General features: G+C 43.5%; 1 protein-coding gene across 3 annotated transcripts in view; it reads right to left on the reverse strand.

Annotated features, from left to right (window-relative positions):
* The window catches only part of prmt7 (protein arginine methyltransferase 7), a 51,963-nt gene extending 37,568 nt beyond the window's left edge, over positions 1–14,395 (reverse strand). Inside the window, exons 1-5 of one of the 3 annotated variants that reach the window (XM_072547755.1) lie at positions 14,199–14,395; positions 11,926–11,962; positions 10,632–10,781; positions 4,705–4,813; positions 204–316 (exon numbers count right to left, since the gene is read on the reverse strand). In XM_072547755.1, the coding sequence (XP_072403856.1) occupies positions 204–316; positions 4,705–4,813; positions 10,632–10,781; positions 11,926–11,962; positions 14,199–14,293 (504 nt within the window). In that variant the 5' untranslated portion in view covers positions 14,294–14,395. The remainder of the gene's footprint in view (positions 1–203; positions 317–4,704; positions 4,814–10,631; positions 10,782–11,925; positions 11,963–14,198) is intronic. The other 2 variants (XM_072547756.1, XM_072547757.1) reach the window with 2 other exon arrangements.
* Positions 14,396–14,951: the final 556 nt, after the last annotated feature.

The raw sequence follows: 14,951 nt of genomic DNA on the forward strand, positions 1-14,951 counted from the left end.
TATTCACATATCCATCCAGATGCCTTTTAAAATGTTGTAATTATACCCTCTGAATAGTTTCTGAAAAAACTCTCTAATTGAGAACAGATATTTACTGTGCTATTACTTATCAACCATGTTAATGTTTTTCTTGATTAGAGAACCTGTAAAAAGTGCCAGGACTACAATGCGTCAAGCTTCCATTCACTCAGGAGCTAACTCACCTGAACAAGGTATTTGTGAGCATGTTCATAACTTGGCAGTGCTCCCTCTCCAATAAGTTCAGTGTCAAACAACTCTGTAACCAGGATGTTAGCTCGACTGGACATGTCACCATCTAAAAGAATGGAAATCAGTAAGGACGATACACAGAGTATTCAGCTAAATAAGGATTTCATTAAACATCAATGTGTCTACAAAACAACAAGAGATGAATTGACCCTGGAAGTGACTGCACAAAAAGCAATATAATGTATATCATTTAATCACTTAATAGAATCTTAACTGAGGTATGGTTACTGAAATGCTGTTCTCTCTCACTGGTATGTTGTGTGGTCAGCAATGCTCTTTTGCTAAATTCCTTACATACAACGAACTACAGAAAAACAAGTTGGTTCTTCTAAGTATCCAATACTACTGATATTTTTTATTGCAAAGATACACTTTATTCTTAAAAAGTTACGTACATGCTAATGACCCTGAAACAGTTCTATAGAGTCTCTGCAGAGAGAAATAAGATTTATAACACACTGGAATTTGACATCCCTCAAATATACCCTGCAGTTGCAAAAACAGAGGCATTTTCCACTCATGCAGGAAACTAATTACATATGTTTTGAGAGAACCAGGCTGGTGGTGGAGATCGGAGAACAAAACGGACCTCCATTATACGTAGACAGAAAGACCTTAGAAGGTGTTTTTTTCACAACTGAGTCTTGGCAGAGCTGCCCCAAGCTTTAGTGTGTCCCTCAACATATAGTCCTGGATCTTGCAATGTGCCAGTCTGCAATATTCAGTCACAATACTCTTAACACTAAGATCAACAACTTTTGGATAGACTAAAGAGAGAATTTCACAGAATTGACTGTCTTCCAGACACAGTCGATGTTTGTCTCAGTGTGCATCCTGGGAAACAACCCACAGAGTCCTGCATCATAAAGCCACGTGGGACAAACCTCAACAAAAACCACTGATCTTTCTCCACACCTCTTTGCAAAGGCACATGCGAGAAGGAGATGTGTGACAGTTTCATCCCCTGCAACTGTTTCGAGGGCAGCACGCAGTGGTGGAAAGTGTATAGAAAGTGCACACAAAGGATCTTAAGACCCTTTTCGACCAGCGAAGATATGTCTTGGTGCTTGCTGGAAAGATCTCGGGATGAGACGTTCTGCCAAATGACTTTGACAGTGCATGGAGAACCACCTGACAGGATCAACCCTCACCTTTTCCCAGATGGTCTCAAGGACTTGTGGTCAAAGGTGGTTTCTTTTGCAAATTTTTCCATGAGGAACAGGTGATACAGAATAGTCCCACTGCTCAGGATGAGGGTGGCATTGGGTATGACACCCCCCCCCAATAAAAGGGGATCGGTTTTTTTTAAATGTGGTTTCTGCCTCACCTTAGTAATGTGCTCCTCCAAAGTATTGTGTGCATGCCATGGTCCCTCTGAACTATATTCCCAGCACCTGCAGATAATCTGACCTGACGGCGATGGGGATAAAGGATTGGTTGGCTCAGATCCCAAAGAACATAGTCTTGCTTTTGCGTCAATTTACCTTGTTCCCCAAGACCAGTACACACTGATTGCAGATGCTCAAGAGTCTGCTCACTGACAGTGAATCCAAGCAGAAAAAATATCATCCAGGAACAGGGATGTTTTGACCTGCAGACCTTCACTGCCTGGAATAGTCTCACCTCTCAAGCTTGCATCCTTCATGATGGACTCGGCAAAAGGTTCCATACGCCATAAAACAAGGCAGAACAGCATGAACAGCTCTGTCTGACTACATTTTTAGGTAGGTGTGCATAGCACGTCAAAGGTTTTCTCATGGTCTAGGCTAATGGAGCAGGTGTCCACTCCCTTGTTCTGCATCCCTGTGGATTGCGAGACTCTCTGAAATCTTCCTGCCTGATACAGCACAGGTTTGGTCAGGGGAATCACTAATCCAGAGCAGACCCAACCCAGCTGGCAATGACCTTGGATAGGATTTTATAATCCACATTCATCAGTGAAATTGTTTGCCAATTTCTAATTATCACCTCTCCCCTTTTTGCTTGTCGATAGGGCGATGATACACTTTCTTATGGATTCACACACGTTACGTGCCAGAAGCATACTGTCATTTCCCTCCAGCAAGTCCTGGCCAATCAAATCCCATAGAACCAAACACAACTCAGCTGGTAAGTATCGTTCATGAAGTTTTACTCTTCTCGAAAAACTCAAGGGCTTTCTAGAGATAATGACCGGTTCACCCTCCCCCACGTGCTATCATCCAAAACCTGCATGATAGAAGTCAGGAATGAATTGAAGGTCATGCTGTCTGTGGGCTTTGTCTCATACAGTCTTGCATAAAAATATTTGCTGGTCTTCAGAATGTCAGACTGAGATGACATTACCAAGCCATCTTCTTTCTTCAGAAGCTGATCACAAAGCTTTCCCTGTGCATCTTCTGGAAGAAGAAGTGCAAGCACGTCTTATCCTGCTCCAAGCAGTGACCCACTTTGAAGGCCGAGGGGTGATCTTATAGAGGTCTACAAAACCATGTGGAGCATGGATAGGATTGCCTGGGGTGGAGGAATCCAGAACAAGAGGGCATAAGGTTCAGGGTGAGGGGAAAGATATAAGGGACCTAATGGGCAACTTTTTCACACAAAGGGTATTGTGAGTATGGAATGAGCTGCCAGAGGAAGTGGTGGATGCTGGTACATTACAGCATTTAAAAGGCCTCTAGATGGGTATATGAATATGAAGGGTTTAGAGGGATATGGGTGACGTGTTGGCAAATGGGAATAGATATCCAGTTGGACCAAAGAGTCTGCTTCTGTGCTGTACATCTCTATGACTCTATTACCCTGGGGGCAAAGAGTGGAGCTTGCTAGCTCTTCACCTCCTGGAGATCCTCCTTGACATCAACCCCCATCTCTTGCAGCTAGTCGTCAGTTGCGCACACTGTTCTGGAGTTTGGAAAGGTTTACGCATCTCTCTCTCACCGCCTAAACACTCTTGAGGATGAAGAACTTCTTGACGATCCCCTTGATTATTTCCCACCAGTCCACACCAGACTCAAAGGGGGGTTTCACAGTTCTCCAACCGTGCAATTCCTTTTGAGTTCCAGGATCAACAAAGTCACATTCAGCTTGCACATTTCCTTGCTGGCCCGCTGGTTGTCCTAAGGATGACAATCAGCCAGCAGAAGGCAGTAGTCAGAGGAGAACAATGGCTTGATGCTGGTGGATCTGAACGAGAATGCTCGGGACACAAACAGGAAACCTATCCTTGAAGGGTTAGACTCATCTATCATAACAAGGTGCATCCATGCAATGATCTGTCCACAAGGTCTGAAGACATCATGTAGCTTGGCATCTTTAACTGTTTTCATGAGGAATTTAGATGTGACATCCAGTTTGCTGTCAGCCCCTCCAGATCGTCCAGCTGCAATGATGTGGTTGGTCACCAGCAAGAATGACTAACCAAGATATTGTCAGCAGTAGTGGGAGCTGCCAAAGGACTACTGGCCACTCACTCTTTCAATAGTCTCATGGGAGCATTTCTATACATGGAGCAATTGCCTCTTTGCAGCAAAATACCTAGGCGAGAGGAATAGCAATCTTTAATCCCCCCACCCCCCACCAAACTGATGACCTATAGGCCCACAAGCTTGACCATTTCCAGTAGTTGCTGAGGTTTGTATCCCGCACTTCTGCAGAAACAGGTCTGTTTTGACCTTGGCCAGATAAAGCCCATATGGAGACAGATCGTATAGTGGCTTTTACACTACATACGTTATTTCATGAGTTTCAGACCATTCAGAATCCACCTTGTTCATGGCAGTATGAACTAGTGATCTAATTGCTTCTCAATGCCTAGTAATGGTGACTTCATTCCACAGTGGAATCTCAATACTTACTGCAGCTCATTGAACTGTAAAGAAGTGATCAGAAAAGATTTCAAGCTGAACTCGTTCTTTGGTAAATTTGTACCAGAATTATTTACACCAGAATCTCCACATTAGTACTGAACAATTTGGATTAATCTTCAATCACAGCCTCTAAACACAATATGCAAATAAGATGCCACCAAAAATGCTATTGTCAGTTTTCCTCCACTTTACAAATTCCCAATGCAGAAATACCACTAAGAATTTTTTACTTACTGTATTCAGTCACTGCCATCTAGAACCTGGGTGTGATTGAGTCAGGTATAAAAAGTAATTTCTCATGTGACAAGCTTCTAGCCACAACTATTGTGACTGTATATGACAGGTGACCTTTATTAGAAGTTCTTAGAAATCAACTTCCACCAAATTTAACATTCTACTCAAAAGAAACGGCATCAATTACCACTGCACTGGTTACGTAACATCCCAATCAAACAGTAAAATGTAGCACTCACAAAACAATTCAAGCGACTGTTTCAACAGGGTGCACTAACTGAGCAATCACTTAGCAGTTTCAGTATTTCCTACCAACAGCCTCCAACCATCCTATCCATTTCAGGTCACTTACTTGATCCCACTGTCACCTCAGTCGAGTGTTTATTGATAATTTTAATTTTGTTGCTGAATCCATTTTTATCCACGATCTTCTGTGCAATATCAGCCATTGGCTTAAAAACCTGCAAGAATAACAAGAGGAAGATCACGCATGAGTCACAATGTCTCTTCTAGTCACATTTTTTTCAACATTTTTGAATAAACAACTAAACTTGAGAGGAGGCGAAATTACAACTCTATCACGATGATTCCGCCAATAAATCAAGCCACGCTATTCCAAAAACCACCACAAGTGTATAAACACCCAATTCAACCACCAAGATAATCAATTTGTCTGACTGCAATTCAGGACAAAATTCATTCATGCCAGGTTTCATTATTAACAGAAAAACATCTCTATAAACTTTAAACAAGCTTTTTTTTTAATAATGAAAGAGAAATAAAAATACTGCTATTCAACTTAACCCACACTCAATTATAACCACAAACACACATTCATTCATGAACAAGAGGGGGATGACCACCTTATTGTGTTGTATTATACATCGTCTAATAGTCAGAGGGAAATTGAGAAACCAATTTGTAAAGAGATCTCTGTGATCTATAAGAATAATAGGGTTGTTATGGTGGGGGATTTTAATTTTCCAAACATTGGCAGTTCCAGTCTTGGTGTTAAGGGTTTAGATGGAGAAGAATTTGTTAAGTGTGTAAAAGAAAATTTTCTGATTCAATATGGTTGTACCTACGAGACAAGGTGCAAAGCTTTAGTTACTCTTGGGAAATAAGGCAGGGCAAGTGACTGAGGTCAGTGGGGGAGTACGTTGGGGCCAGTAACCATAATTCTATTAGTTTTAAAATAGTGATGGAAAAGGATAGACCAGTTCTAAAAGTTGAAGTTCTAAATTGGAGGAAGGCTAATTTTGATAGTATTAGGCAAGAACTTTCAAAAGCTGATTGGGGGAAGATGTTTGCAGATAAAGGGACAGCTGGAAAATGCGAAGTCTTCAGAAATGAGATAACAAGAGTTCAAAGACAATATATTCCTGTTAGGGTGAAAGGGAAGGCTGGTAGGTATAGGGAATGCTGGATGATGAAGGAAATTGAGGGTTTGGTTAAGAAAAAGAAGGAAGTATATGTCAGGTATAGACAGGATAGATCGAGTGAATCCTTAGAAGAGAATAAAGGCAGTAGGAGTATACTTAAGAGGGAAATAAGGATGGCAAAAAGGGGACATGAGGTAGCTTTGGCAAATAGAATTAAGGAGAACCCAAAGGGATTTTACAAATACATTAAGGACAAAAGGGTAACTAGGGAGAAATAGGGCCTCTCAAAGATCAGCAAGGCGGCCCTTTGTGTGGAGCCACAGGAGATACTAAATGAGTATTTTGCATCAGTATTTACTGTGGAAAAGGACATGGAAGGTATAGAATGTAGGAAAATAGATGGTGACACCTTGAAAAACATCCATATTATAGAGGAGGTAGTGCTGGATGTCTTGAAACGCATAAAAGTGGCTAAATCCCCAAGACCTGATCCAGTGTACCCTAGAACTCTGTGGGAAGCTAGGGAAGTGATTGCTAGGCCCCTTGCTGAGATATTTGTATCATCAATAGTCACAGGTGAGGTGCTGGAAGACTGAAGGTTGGCTAACATGGTACCACTGTTTAAGAAGGGTGGTTAAGAACAAGCCAGGGAACTATAGACCAGTGAGCCTGACGTCGGTGGTGGGCAAGCTGTTGGGAGGGAATCCTGAGGGACAGGATGTACATGTATTTGGAAAGGCAAGGACTGATTAGGGATAGTCAACATGGCTTTGTGCATGGGATGTCTCACAAACTCGATTGAGTTTTTTGAATAAGTAACAAAGAGAACTGATGAGGGCAGAGCAGTGGACGATATCTATATGGACTTCAGTAAGGCATTCGACAAGGTTCCCCATGGGAGACTGGTTAGCAAGGTTAGATCTCATGGAATACAGGGAGAACTTGTCAATTCGATACAGAACTGGCTTGAAGGAAGAGGACAGAGGGTTGAGGTGGAGGGTTGATTTTCCAGACTGGAGCCTGTGACCAGTGGAGTGCCACAAGGATCGGTGCTGGGTTCTCTACTTTTCATCATTTACATAAATGATGTGGATGTAAGCATATGAGGTATAGTTGGTAAGTTTGCAGATGACACCAAAATTGGAGATGTAGAGGACAGCAAAGAAGGTTACCTCTAATTACAATGGAATCTTGATCAGATGGGCCAATGATATGAGAAGGGGCAGATGGAGTTTAATTTAGATAAATGTGAGGTGCTGCATTTTGGGAAAGCAAACCTTACCAGGACTTATACACTTAACGGAAAGGTCCTGGGTCGTGTTACTAAATAAAGAGACCTTGAGGTGCAGGTTTATAGTTCCTTGAAAGTGAAGTTGCAAATAGGTAGGACAGTGAAGAAGGCATTCAGTATGCTTTCCTTTACTGGTCAGAGTATTGAGTACCCCAGGAGTTGGGAAGTCATGTTGCCGCTGTACAGGACATTGGTTAGGCCACTGTTGGAATATTGCGTGCAAATCTGGTCTCCTTATCGGAAGCATGTTGTGAAACTTGAAAGCATTCAGAAAAGATTTACAAGGATGTTGCCAGGGTTGGAGGTTTTGAGCTCTAGGGAGAGGCTGAATAGGTTAGGGCTGTTTTCCCTGGAGCGTCAGAGGCTGAGGGGTGACCTTATAGAGGTTTATAAAATCATGAGTGGAATGGATACGATAAATAGACAAAGTCTCTTCCCTCAGATGGGGGAGTCCAGAACTAGAGGGCATAGATTTAAGGTGAGAGGGGCAAGATATAAAAGGGACCTAAGGGGCAAATTTATCACGCAGAGGGTGGTACATGATTGGAACGAGCTGCCAGAGGAAGTGGTGGAGGCTGGTACGATCGGAACATTTAAAAGGCATCTGGATAGATATATGAATAGGTCATCTTTGGAGGGATATGGGCCGGGTGCTGGCAGGTGGGACTAGATTGGGTTGGAATATCTGGTCAGCATGGACGAGTTGGACCAAAGGGTCTGGTTTTGTACTGTACATCTCTACGACTCTATGAGAGAGAGAACATAGAACAATACAGCACAGTACAGGCCCTTCAGCCCTCGATGGTCTTTTATTGTACTCCTAAGATTAGACTATCCTACATACCCGTCATTTTACTATCATCCATGTGCCTATCCAAAAGTTGTTTAATGTCCATTATGTATCTGCCTCTACACAGGGCACGGTGGGTGCGTGGAATGCACTGCCAGCAGTGGTAGTAAAGAACCTACCTCTGACATCTCCCCTAAACCTTCCTCTCATTACCTTAAAATTATGCCCTCTCGTGATAGACATTTCTGCCCTGGGAAAAAGTCTCTGGCTATCTACTCTATCTTTGCTTCTCAACATCTTTTGCACCTCCATCAAGTCACTCCTTATCCTTCTCAGAGAAGAAAAGCCCTAGCTCCTTCAACCTTTCTTCATAAGATATGCCCTCAAGTCCAGGTAGCATCCTGGCAAATCGCCTCTGCACCCTCTAAAGCTTTTACATCTTTCCTAGAATGAGGCGACCAGAACTGAACACAATATTCCTAGTGTGGTCTAACCAGCGCACTATAGAGCTGCAGCATAACCTCACAGCTCTTAAACTCAATACCCCTGCTAACGAATGCCAACACACTGTACATCTTCTTAACAACCCTATCAATATGCATGGCAAGTTTGAGGGATCTATGGATGTGGACCCCAATATCCCTCTGTTCTTCCACACTGCCAAGAATTCTGCCTTTAACCCTGTATTCTGCATTCAAATCCAACCTCTCACTTTTCCAGGTTGAATTCCATCTGCCACTCACCAGCCCAGTTCTGCATCCTATCAATGTCCCATTGCAACCTACAACAGAACTCCACACTATCCATAACTCCACCAACCTTAATGTAATCTGCAAACTTACTAACCCACTTCCTCATCCAAGTCATTTGTAAAAATCACAAAGAGCAGAGGTCCAAGAACCGATACCTGGGGAACACCACTGGTCACCAAGCTCCAGGCTGAATATATTCCATCTACCACCACCCTGTCTTTTCTGAGCCAGCCAATTCTGTATCTAGACAGCTAGATTTCTCTGTATCCCATGCCTCCTTACTTTCTGAATGAGTGTACCATGGAGAACGTTATCAAACGCCTTGCTGAAATCCATGTACACCACACTCTCTGCTCTCCCCTTCATCAATGTGTTTTATCACATCAAAGAATTCAATAAGGTTTGAGAGGCATGGCCTGCCCCTCACAAAAGACAGACAGTTTGACACATTATAGGCAGAAAAGTACAAAGAAACAATTTCTGTAGATCAAAAGTCCAGACCATAACGTGAATAATTATTTCTCACAGTTCTTTTGATTTTCGCAATGATGATTAAAAGTTATCTGCAGAGCATTAGGCACTCTTCAATTTAACAACTGATCATGTAGGCCAAAGTCAAATCTGATATTACATTTTTTTCCATTTTAGTCTTTAAGATTTCTGTCTTTTCATTCATGCAGAGAAAGGAGAAAGAGAGATGTTTTCTTTTTGACAGCTCTGAACATCTCAGACTGCACTGTACTCATAAATCTGCAACAAATTGCAGCTAGACCAATCCAAGGGCAGTGATCTGGAAGATTTTCCTTAACTCAAAAGCTCCTGATGCCACTGTATTGCAACGCAACAACTTCACTTCTCCAAAAGCACATAGTCTTGTGCAGCTAAAAGCTGATATCACCGCAATTCCACTTTATATTTAAGCTGCAAAATTTTAATTACGTAGCAGAGACAACTTCCCTAGTTTATAGTCCAAATGGAAAACATATATTTGACCTAGTAAGGCATTAAGGAACCCAACTAAAATTGATATCAGTGAGAATTGATAGCTAAATCTCCACAAATTGGAATCATTAGTAGCACAATGGATTACGATTCTGAATGCTGCAGGCCAGTCGTCTTACTCCTGCGACATCAGTGGAAGAGTTCCTCAGTCTACAGCTGAAAAATGTGTTGCTGGAAAAGCACAGCAGGTCAGGCAGCATCCAAGGAGCAGGAGAATCGACGTTTCGGGCATAAGCCCTTTTTCAGGAATGTCGATTCTCCTGCTCCTTGGATGCTGCCTGACCTGCTGCACTTTTCCAGCAACACATTTTTCAGCTCTGATCTGCAGCATCTGCAGTCCTCACTTTCTCCTGTGTAGAGTCCTGTGTTCAATCATCCTCAGCTGCCTCATTTGTGAAGATATATCTTTTTGTTTCCCTGAAGAGCTGTGGGAATAGTCTTTATGTATATTTAAGGCGGAGATAGATAGATTCTTGATCAATATGAGAATCAAGAGTTATGGGGAAAGGGCAGGAAAGTTAACACAGGGACTGTCAGATCAGCCATGATCCAACAGAATGGCTGAGCAGGTTCACGGGCTGAACATTCTACTCCTGTTCCTATTTTTTGTGGCATTATCTGCATCATGTGGACTGCAGTGATTCAAGGCAGTGGCCCACTTTCAACTTCTCAAAGGCAATTACAGTCGGACAGCATAAATCATATTTTCCCATGATTAATTACAGCAAGTTATCAGGTGTTTGAGACAGATGGAGTGTTCAGAATCAATCCATAAAATGTTATAAAAATATGTACATCACATGCAACTAACAGACCATTTCCACATTAGGAAAATTCTGATAACAGTTTTTCTGGATTCAATGACTCCTTTTGTACTTTGTAGCACTGTTTAATAAAGTAATCAAATTGTTGCAGCAGCACCTGGTCTTCAAAACCATTTGACTTAGTTTGTAGAATCAACAAGACTGAAATCATTTTACTGGAAGCTTATAAACTGAAATACAACAATACAAAGTGAAAATCTGAGGTTTAATACACCCTTGTACCCCTATGAAATCTCACCTCTACTGCATAACAATAATCAGCACCAGCTCTGACTGCCATCATAGACAGCAGGCCTGTACCAGTTCCAATGTCCAGGACAATTGCCCTCTGGCCACGCTCTTTCACCCTGCAGACCGCAGCCTGGATTCCACTGTCATACTTTTCATTCTGCAAGCATCATTTCACAGGGTTATCATCTGTTGCTATTGACAAGACAACTGAAGTTTGCAATAAGAGCTCAAAACAATTTACATTCTAATCATTTTACTGAATGTATCAGAAACTTGAATATTAATTAGAAGATCTATGCAAGAAAATAACTACCTTCGAAATAAGGATGGAAAGAAGGTGATGTAAGGGTGTTGAATCTGTGGAACTCACTGACATAAAAGCTTTGGAGGCCAAGTTGTTGAGTGTATTTAAGACAAAGATAAAAGGTTCTTAATTAGTAAAGAAATCAAAGGTTACGAGGAGAAGGCAAGAGAATAGGTTTGAGAAAGATATCAGCCATGATGAAATGGCAGAGCAGAGTAGATGGACGAGTGGCCCAATTCTGCTTCTATGTCTTATGGTCTTTTGGGATGCTAAAAGTTTCATATACACACAAGATATGAAGAGGTACTTGAAATTGAAGGGGCTTAAAGAACTCATAACAATGACATCCATAAAGGCACACGTCAATATCTGAGCCATTTAATTGGACCTAAGAAGCCTGAGATTTCTCTTCTAGAAGTTGAAGTGCAACAGGTGTAGCTAGGTGAAGGATATCAGAGAGTGGTTGCAGATGAGCTAATGGATATATGCAGGTAGTACAAGACATGTCATACCATGACAGATCTCCTGGCAATAGTGTGGCTCTGACACAATGATTCCCCAATCAGTTCAAATAACAACAAGTATTCTACATTTGATTCTTATGAAAAATGTTCCTACTTTCAAAAAACTATATCTCTGAGGTACTCACAGGGAACAGATGGCAAGTTAGGTCTCCAGCAACATTACTCTGAAAGATGCCACTGAGAGATAGAAGGCTGATTATAAAAAGCATTCGTTTTTAAATATGGATGCAGACTGCTGAATAGAGATCTTCAGTACTGTTCTCTTTGTGAGGTTCTGATGAGCTTAAGCTGCGGCAAATAGCACACAGCCTGAACAAGGTTTAAAATTTAAACTCAATTCTTAATCTGTGCTACATTCACTGTCATTTGCCAAAACAGTACCAGATGGACTAAGGATCCTGTTCCAGTAAACCTCTAAACAAATACACGTTTATTGGTTTCACGTAATACTTCATTTTATGTCAAATGCTTACCCTGTCTTTATCATGCAGCATATCTGCATAAGATGACCTGATTGAAAGATAAAGAAAAATGGGTCAATTAACTCTGACAAGTGTAACATTCAATTGATAAACTAGCTCAGAGTAATTTGCCAGTTGTGATCTAACTGAAAAGTTCAGCTGACATGCAGATAAATAGATGTCTGGGAATCCATATCGGTTCTAAGTTAATTTACTCAATCACAAAGTCTATATTTAGAATACTGGATGTCTAGCAATGAGGTAGAGACTATGATCTCATGAGAAGACTTCGCCTGATGTTCAAACATCAAGTAGCTTGTATTTATTTCCATGAACTGATCTAGATGCCAACTATCAAGCATAGACAATATTGAAATGCCAAGGAATAAAATGCAAAATTTGCAACTTCCAATTTGTGATATTGCTATTTATTCTGTAAACAGTGTTCATTTCCTTCTGCATTACCGAGGAACTCACTTTCTATTCCTGCAAGCATTACAGGCTCCCGTCACCTTTGCCTCACACTCTCCAATTTACTATCAGTGACTAGATTCAAGCTCCAGCAGTACTATGACTAAAATTACCATTGAACATTAAAAAAAAACAAAGCAGCAAATTATCACAATCCATAGCGACGAAACAGTAACTACCTAATTCTAGTCAATGCAAAGTAGCTATGGTTTCCTCACAAGGAGAGAAAGTACAGGCTGGTTTATTATATATCACTCACTCTCAAAGACTATTCAGCTTGCAGCTCTTGAGAAGATTTGTAGCTCAGATTGAGGTTCAGGCTGTAAGTTTGCTCGGTGAGCTGGAAGATTTGTTTTCAGACATTTCGTTATCATGCTAGGTAACATCATCAATGAGCCTCCGGTGAAGTGCTGGTGTTATATCCCACTTTCTATTTATGCGATAAATAAATACAGAACAATCTCGATTATCTGAACGAGACAGGCATGGAGTATTTTGTTTGGATAAGTGATCAGGGTTCCCGTGGCAGCGGCAATAGCAGGAACCTTGAGATTTTTTCAGATAATCCAAAATTCAGACAACTGATGTTTGGATAACTGAGGTTCTTCTGTAAAAAGCAGGTCATAACACGAGTGCTTCAGCAAAGGCTCACTGATGACGTTACCTCGCATGGCGACAAAATGTTTGAAAACAAACCTTCCAGCTCAGTGAGCTAACTTACAACAACAAACAAGCTACACACCAGCATGCGCCAGGGTTGAAACTAGGGAACCAAAATACTTCTCCAACCCACCCAAGCATTGAATTATCGTAGAAATGTAAGGGTGCTGCAACCTACATTTTAGAGCAATAAAATTATACATAGCCACCTTACATGTTGTGAAAACAAAGTACGCACGGTAATTTTGAATCATTTCAGAAGTTACAGCTTTAAAATAGGATAAGTTATGTGTGGAGCATGCAGGATGAGGACACAGGCAATTTACCACCAGGACAGTGACATTTGCTGCCTGTGATGGGGAGGACAGGGCATTAACTGTACACTGCTTTAAAATGTGTTGCTGGAAAAGTGCAGAAGGTCAGGCAGCATCAAAGGTACAGGAGAATCGACGTTTCGGGCATAAGCCCTTCTTCAGGAAAGAACTGTATGCTGTCTAGATTGGAGTGGTATTGGAAAAGCACAGCAGGTCAGGCAGCGTCCGAGGAGCATGAAAATCCACGTTTTGGGCAAAAGCCCTTCATAGGGAGGGCTTTTTGATGAGCCCTTCCTGATGAAGGGCTTTTGCCCGAAACGTCGATTCTGTTTTCCTGCTCCTCGGATGCTGCCTGACCTGCTGTGCTTCTCCAGCAACCCACTCTAATCTAGACTCTGATTTCCAGCATCTGCAGCCCTCACTTGTGCCTGATTAGCTGTACACTGGGAGTGTGGGTAGCTGCAGCACGCTTGCCCTGATCCATACACCGACTGTCATTGCTGAGCCACACACGTGGAGCACCGACAGACAGTGACTGTGCCCCGCCACGGGCGCTATACACAAGGCAGACAAATGCTAAACTGAAGCAACAACTTCTCCTCCATAAGTGGAGGGAGGTGTGGGGGCCCGGGCGGCCTGGGCCCGGTCTCCATGGCGGCGGCCTGGGCCCGGTCTCCATGGCGGCGGCCTGGGCCCGGTCTCCATGGCGGGGCCTGGGCCCGGTCTCCATGGCGGCGGCCTGGGCCCGGTCTCCATGGCGGCGGCCTGGGCCCGGTCTCCATGGCGGCGGCCTGGCGGCACCCGAGCCTCGTGTGTCAAACCCCGGAGGCGCCTCCGTACCGGGCGATCTCCTGGTGATAGTCATAGTCCTCGTCTTCCTCCTCCCACTCGATTGCGCCGGTCGTGGGGTTCGCCCGCCCGCAGAAGGTCTTCATGGCGCCGAGAGGAGAGGGTCACCGCGGCCCAGGGAGGACTCCAGCACAGCGCCCGGCCCAGAGCGGCGCCGCCATCTTACTCACACCAGAGCCGGGCTCAGGGCTCAGGGCTCAGTGCGCAGGCGCGGGGCACCGTGTCCATCTGACAGACACCCTCCCCCTCAGTACAGACTACACCCCTCCCCCCTCCCCTCAGTACAGTGACACCCTCCCCCCTCCCCTCAGTACAGACTACCCCTCCCCCCCCTCCCCTCCCCTCCCTCCCCTCATTACAGTGATACCCTCCCCCCCCATTAGAGAGACACCCTCCCCCTCAGTAGAGACACTCTCCTCACTCCCCTCAGTACAGACTACACCTCCCCCCCTCCCCACAGTACAGTGACACCTCCCCCCCCTCCCCTCATTACAGTGACACCCTCCCCCCTCTCAGTACAGTGACACCCTCCCCCCTCCCCACAGTACAGTGACACCCTCCCCCCTCCCCACAGTACAGTGATACCCTCCCCCTCCCCTCATTACAGTGACACCCTCCCCCTCCCCTCAGTACAGTGACACCCTCCCCCTCCCCTCATTACAGTGACACCCTCCACCTCCCCTCAGTACAGTGACACCCTCCCCCCTCCCCACAGTACAGTGATACCCTCCCCCTCCCCTCAGT

This window comes from Chiloscyllium punctatum, chromosome 26 (assembly GCF_047496795.1).
Source record: "Chiloscyllium punctatum isolate Juve2018m chromosome 26, sChiPun1.3, whole genome shotgun sequence".
NCBI lineage: Eukaryota > Metazoa > Chordata > Chondrichthyes > Orectolobiformes > Hemiscylliidae > Chiloscyllium > Chiloscyllium punctatum.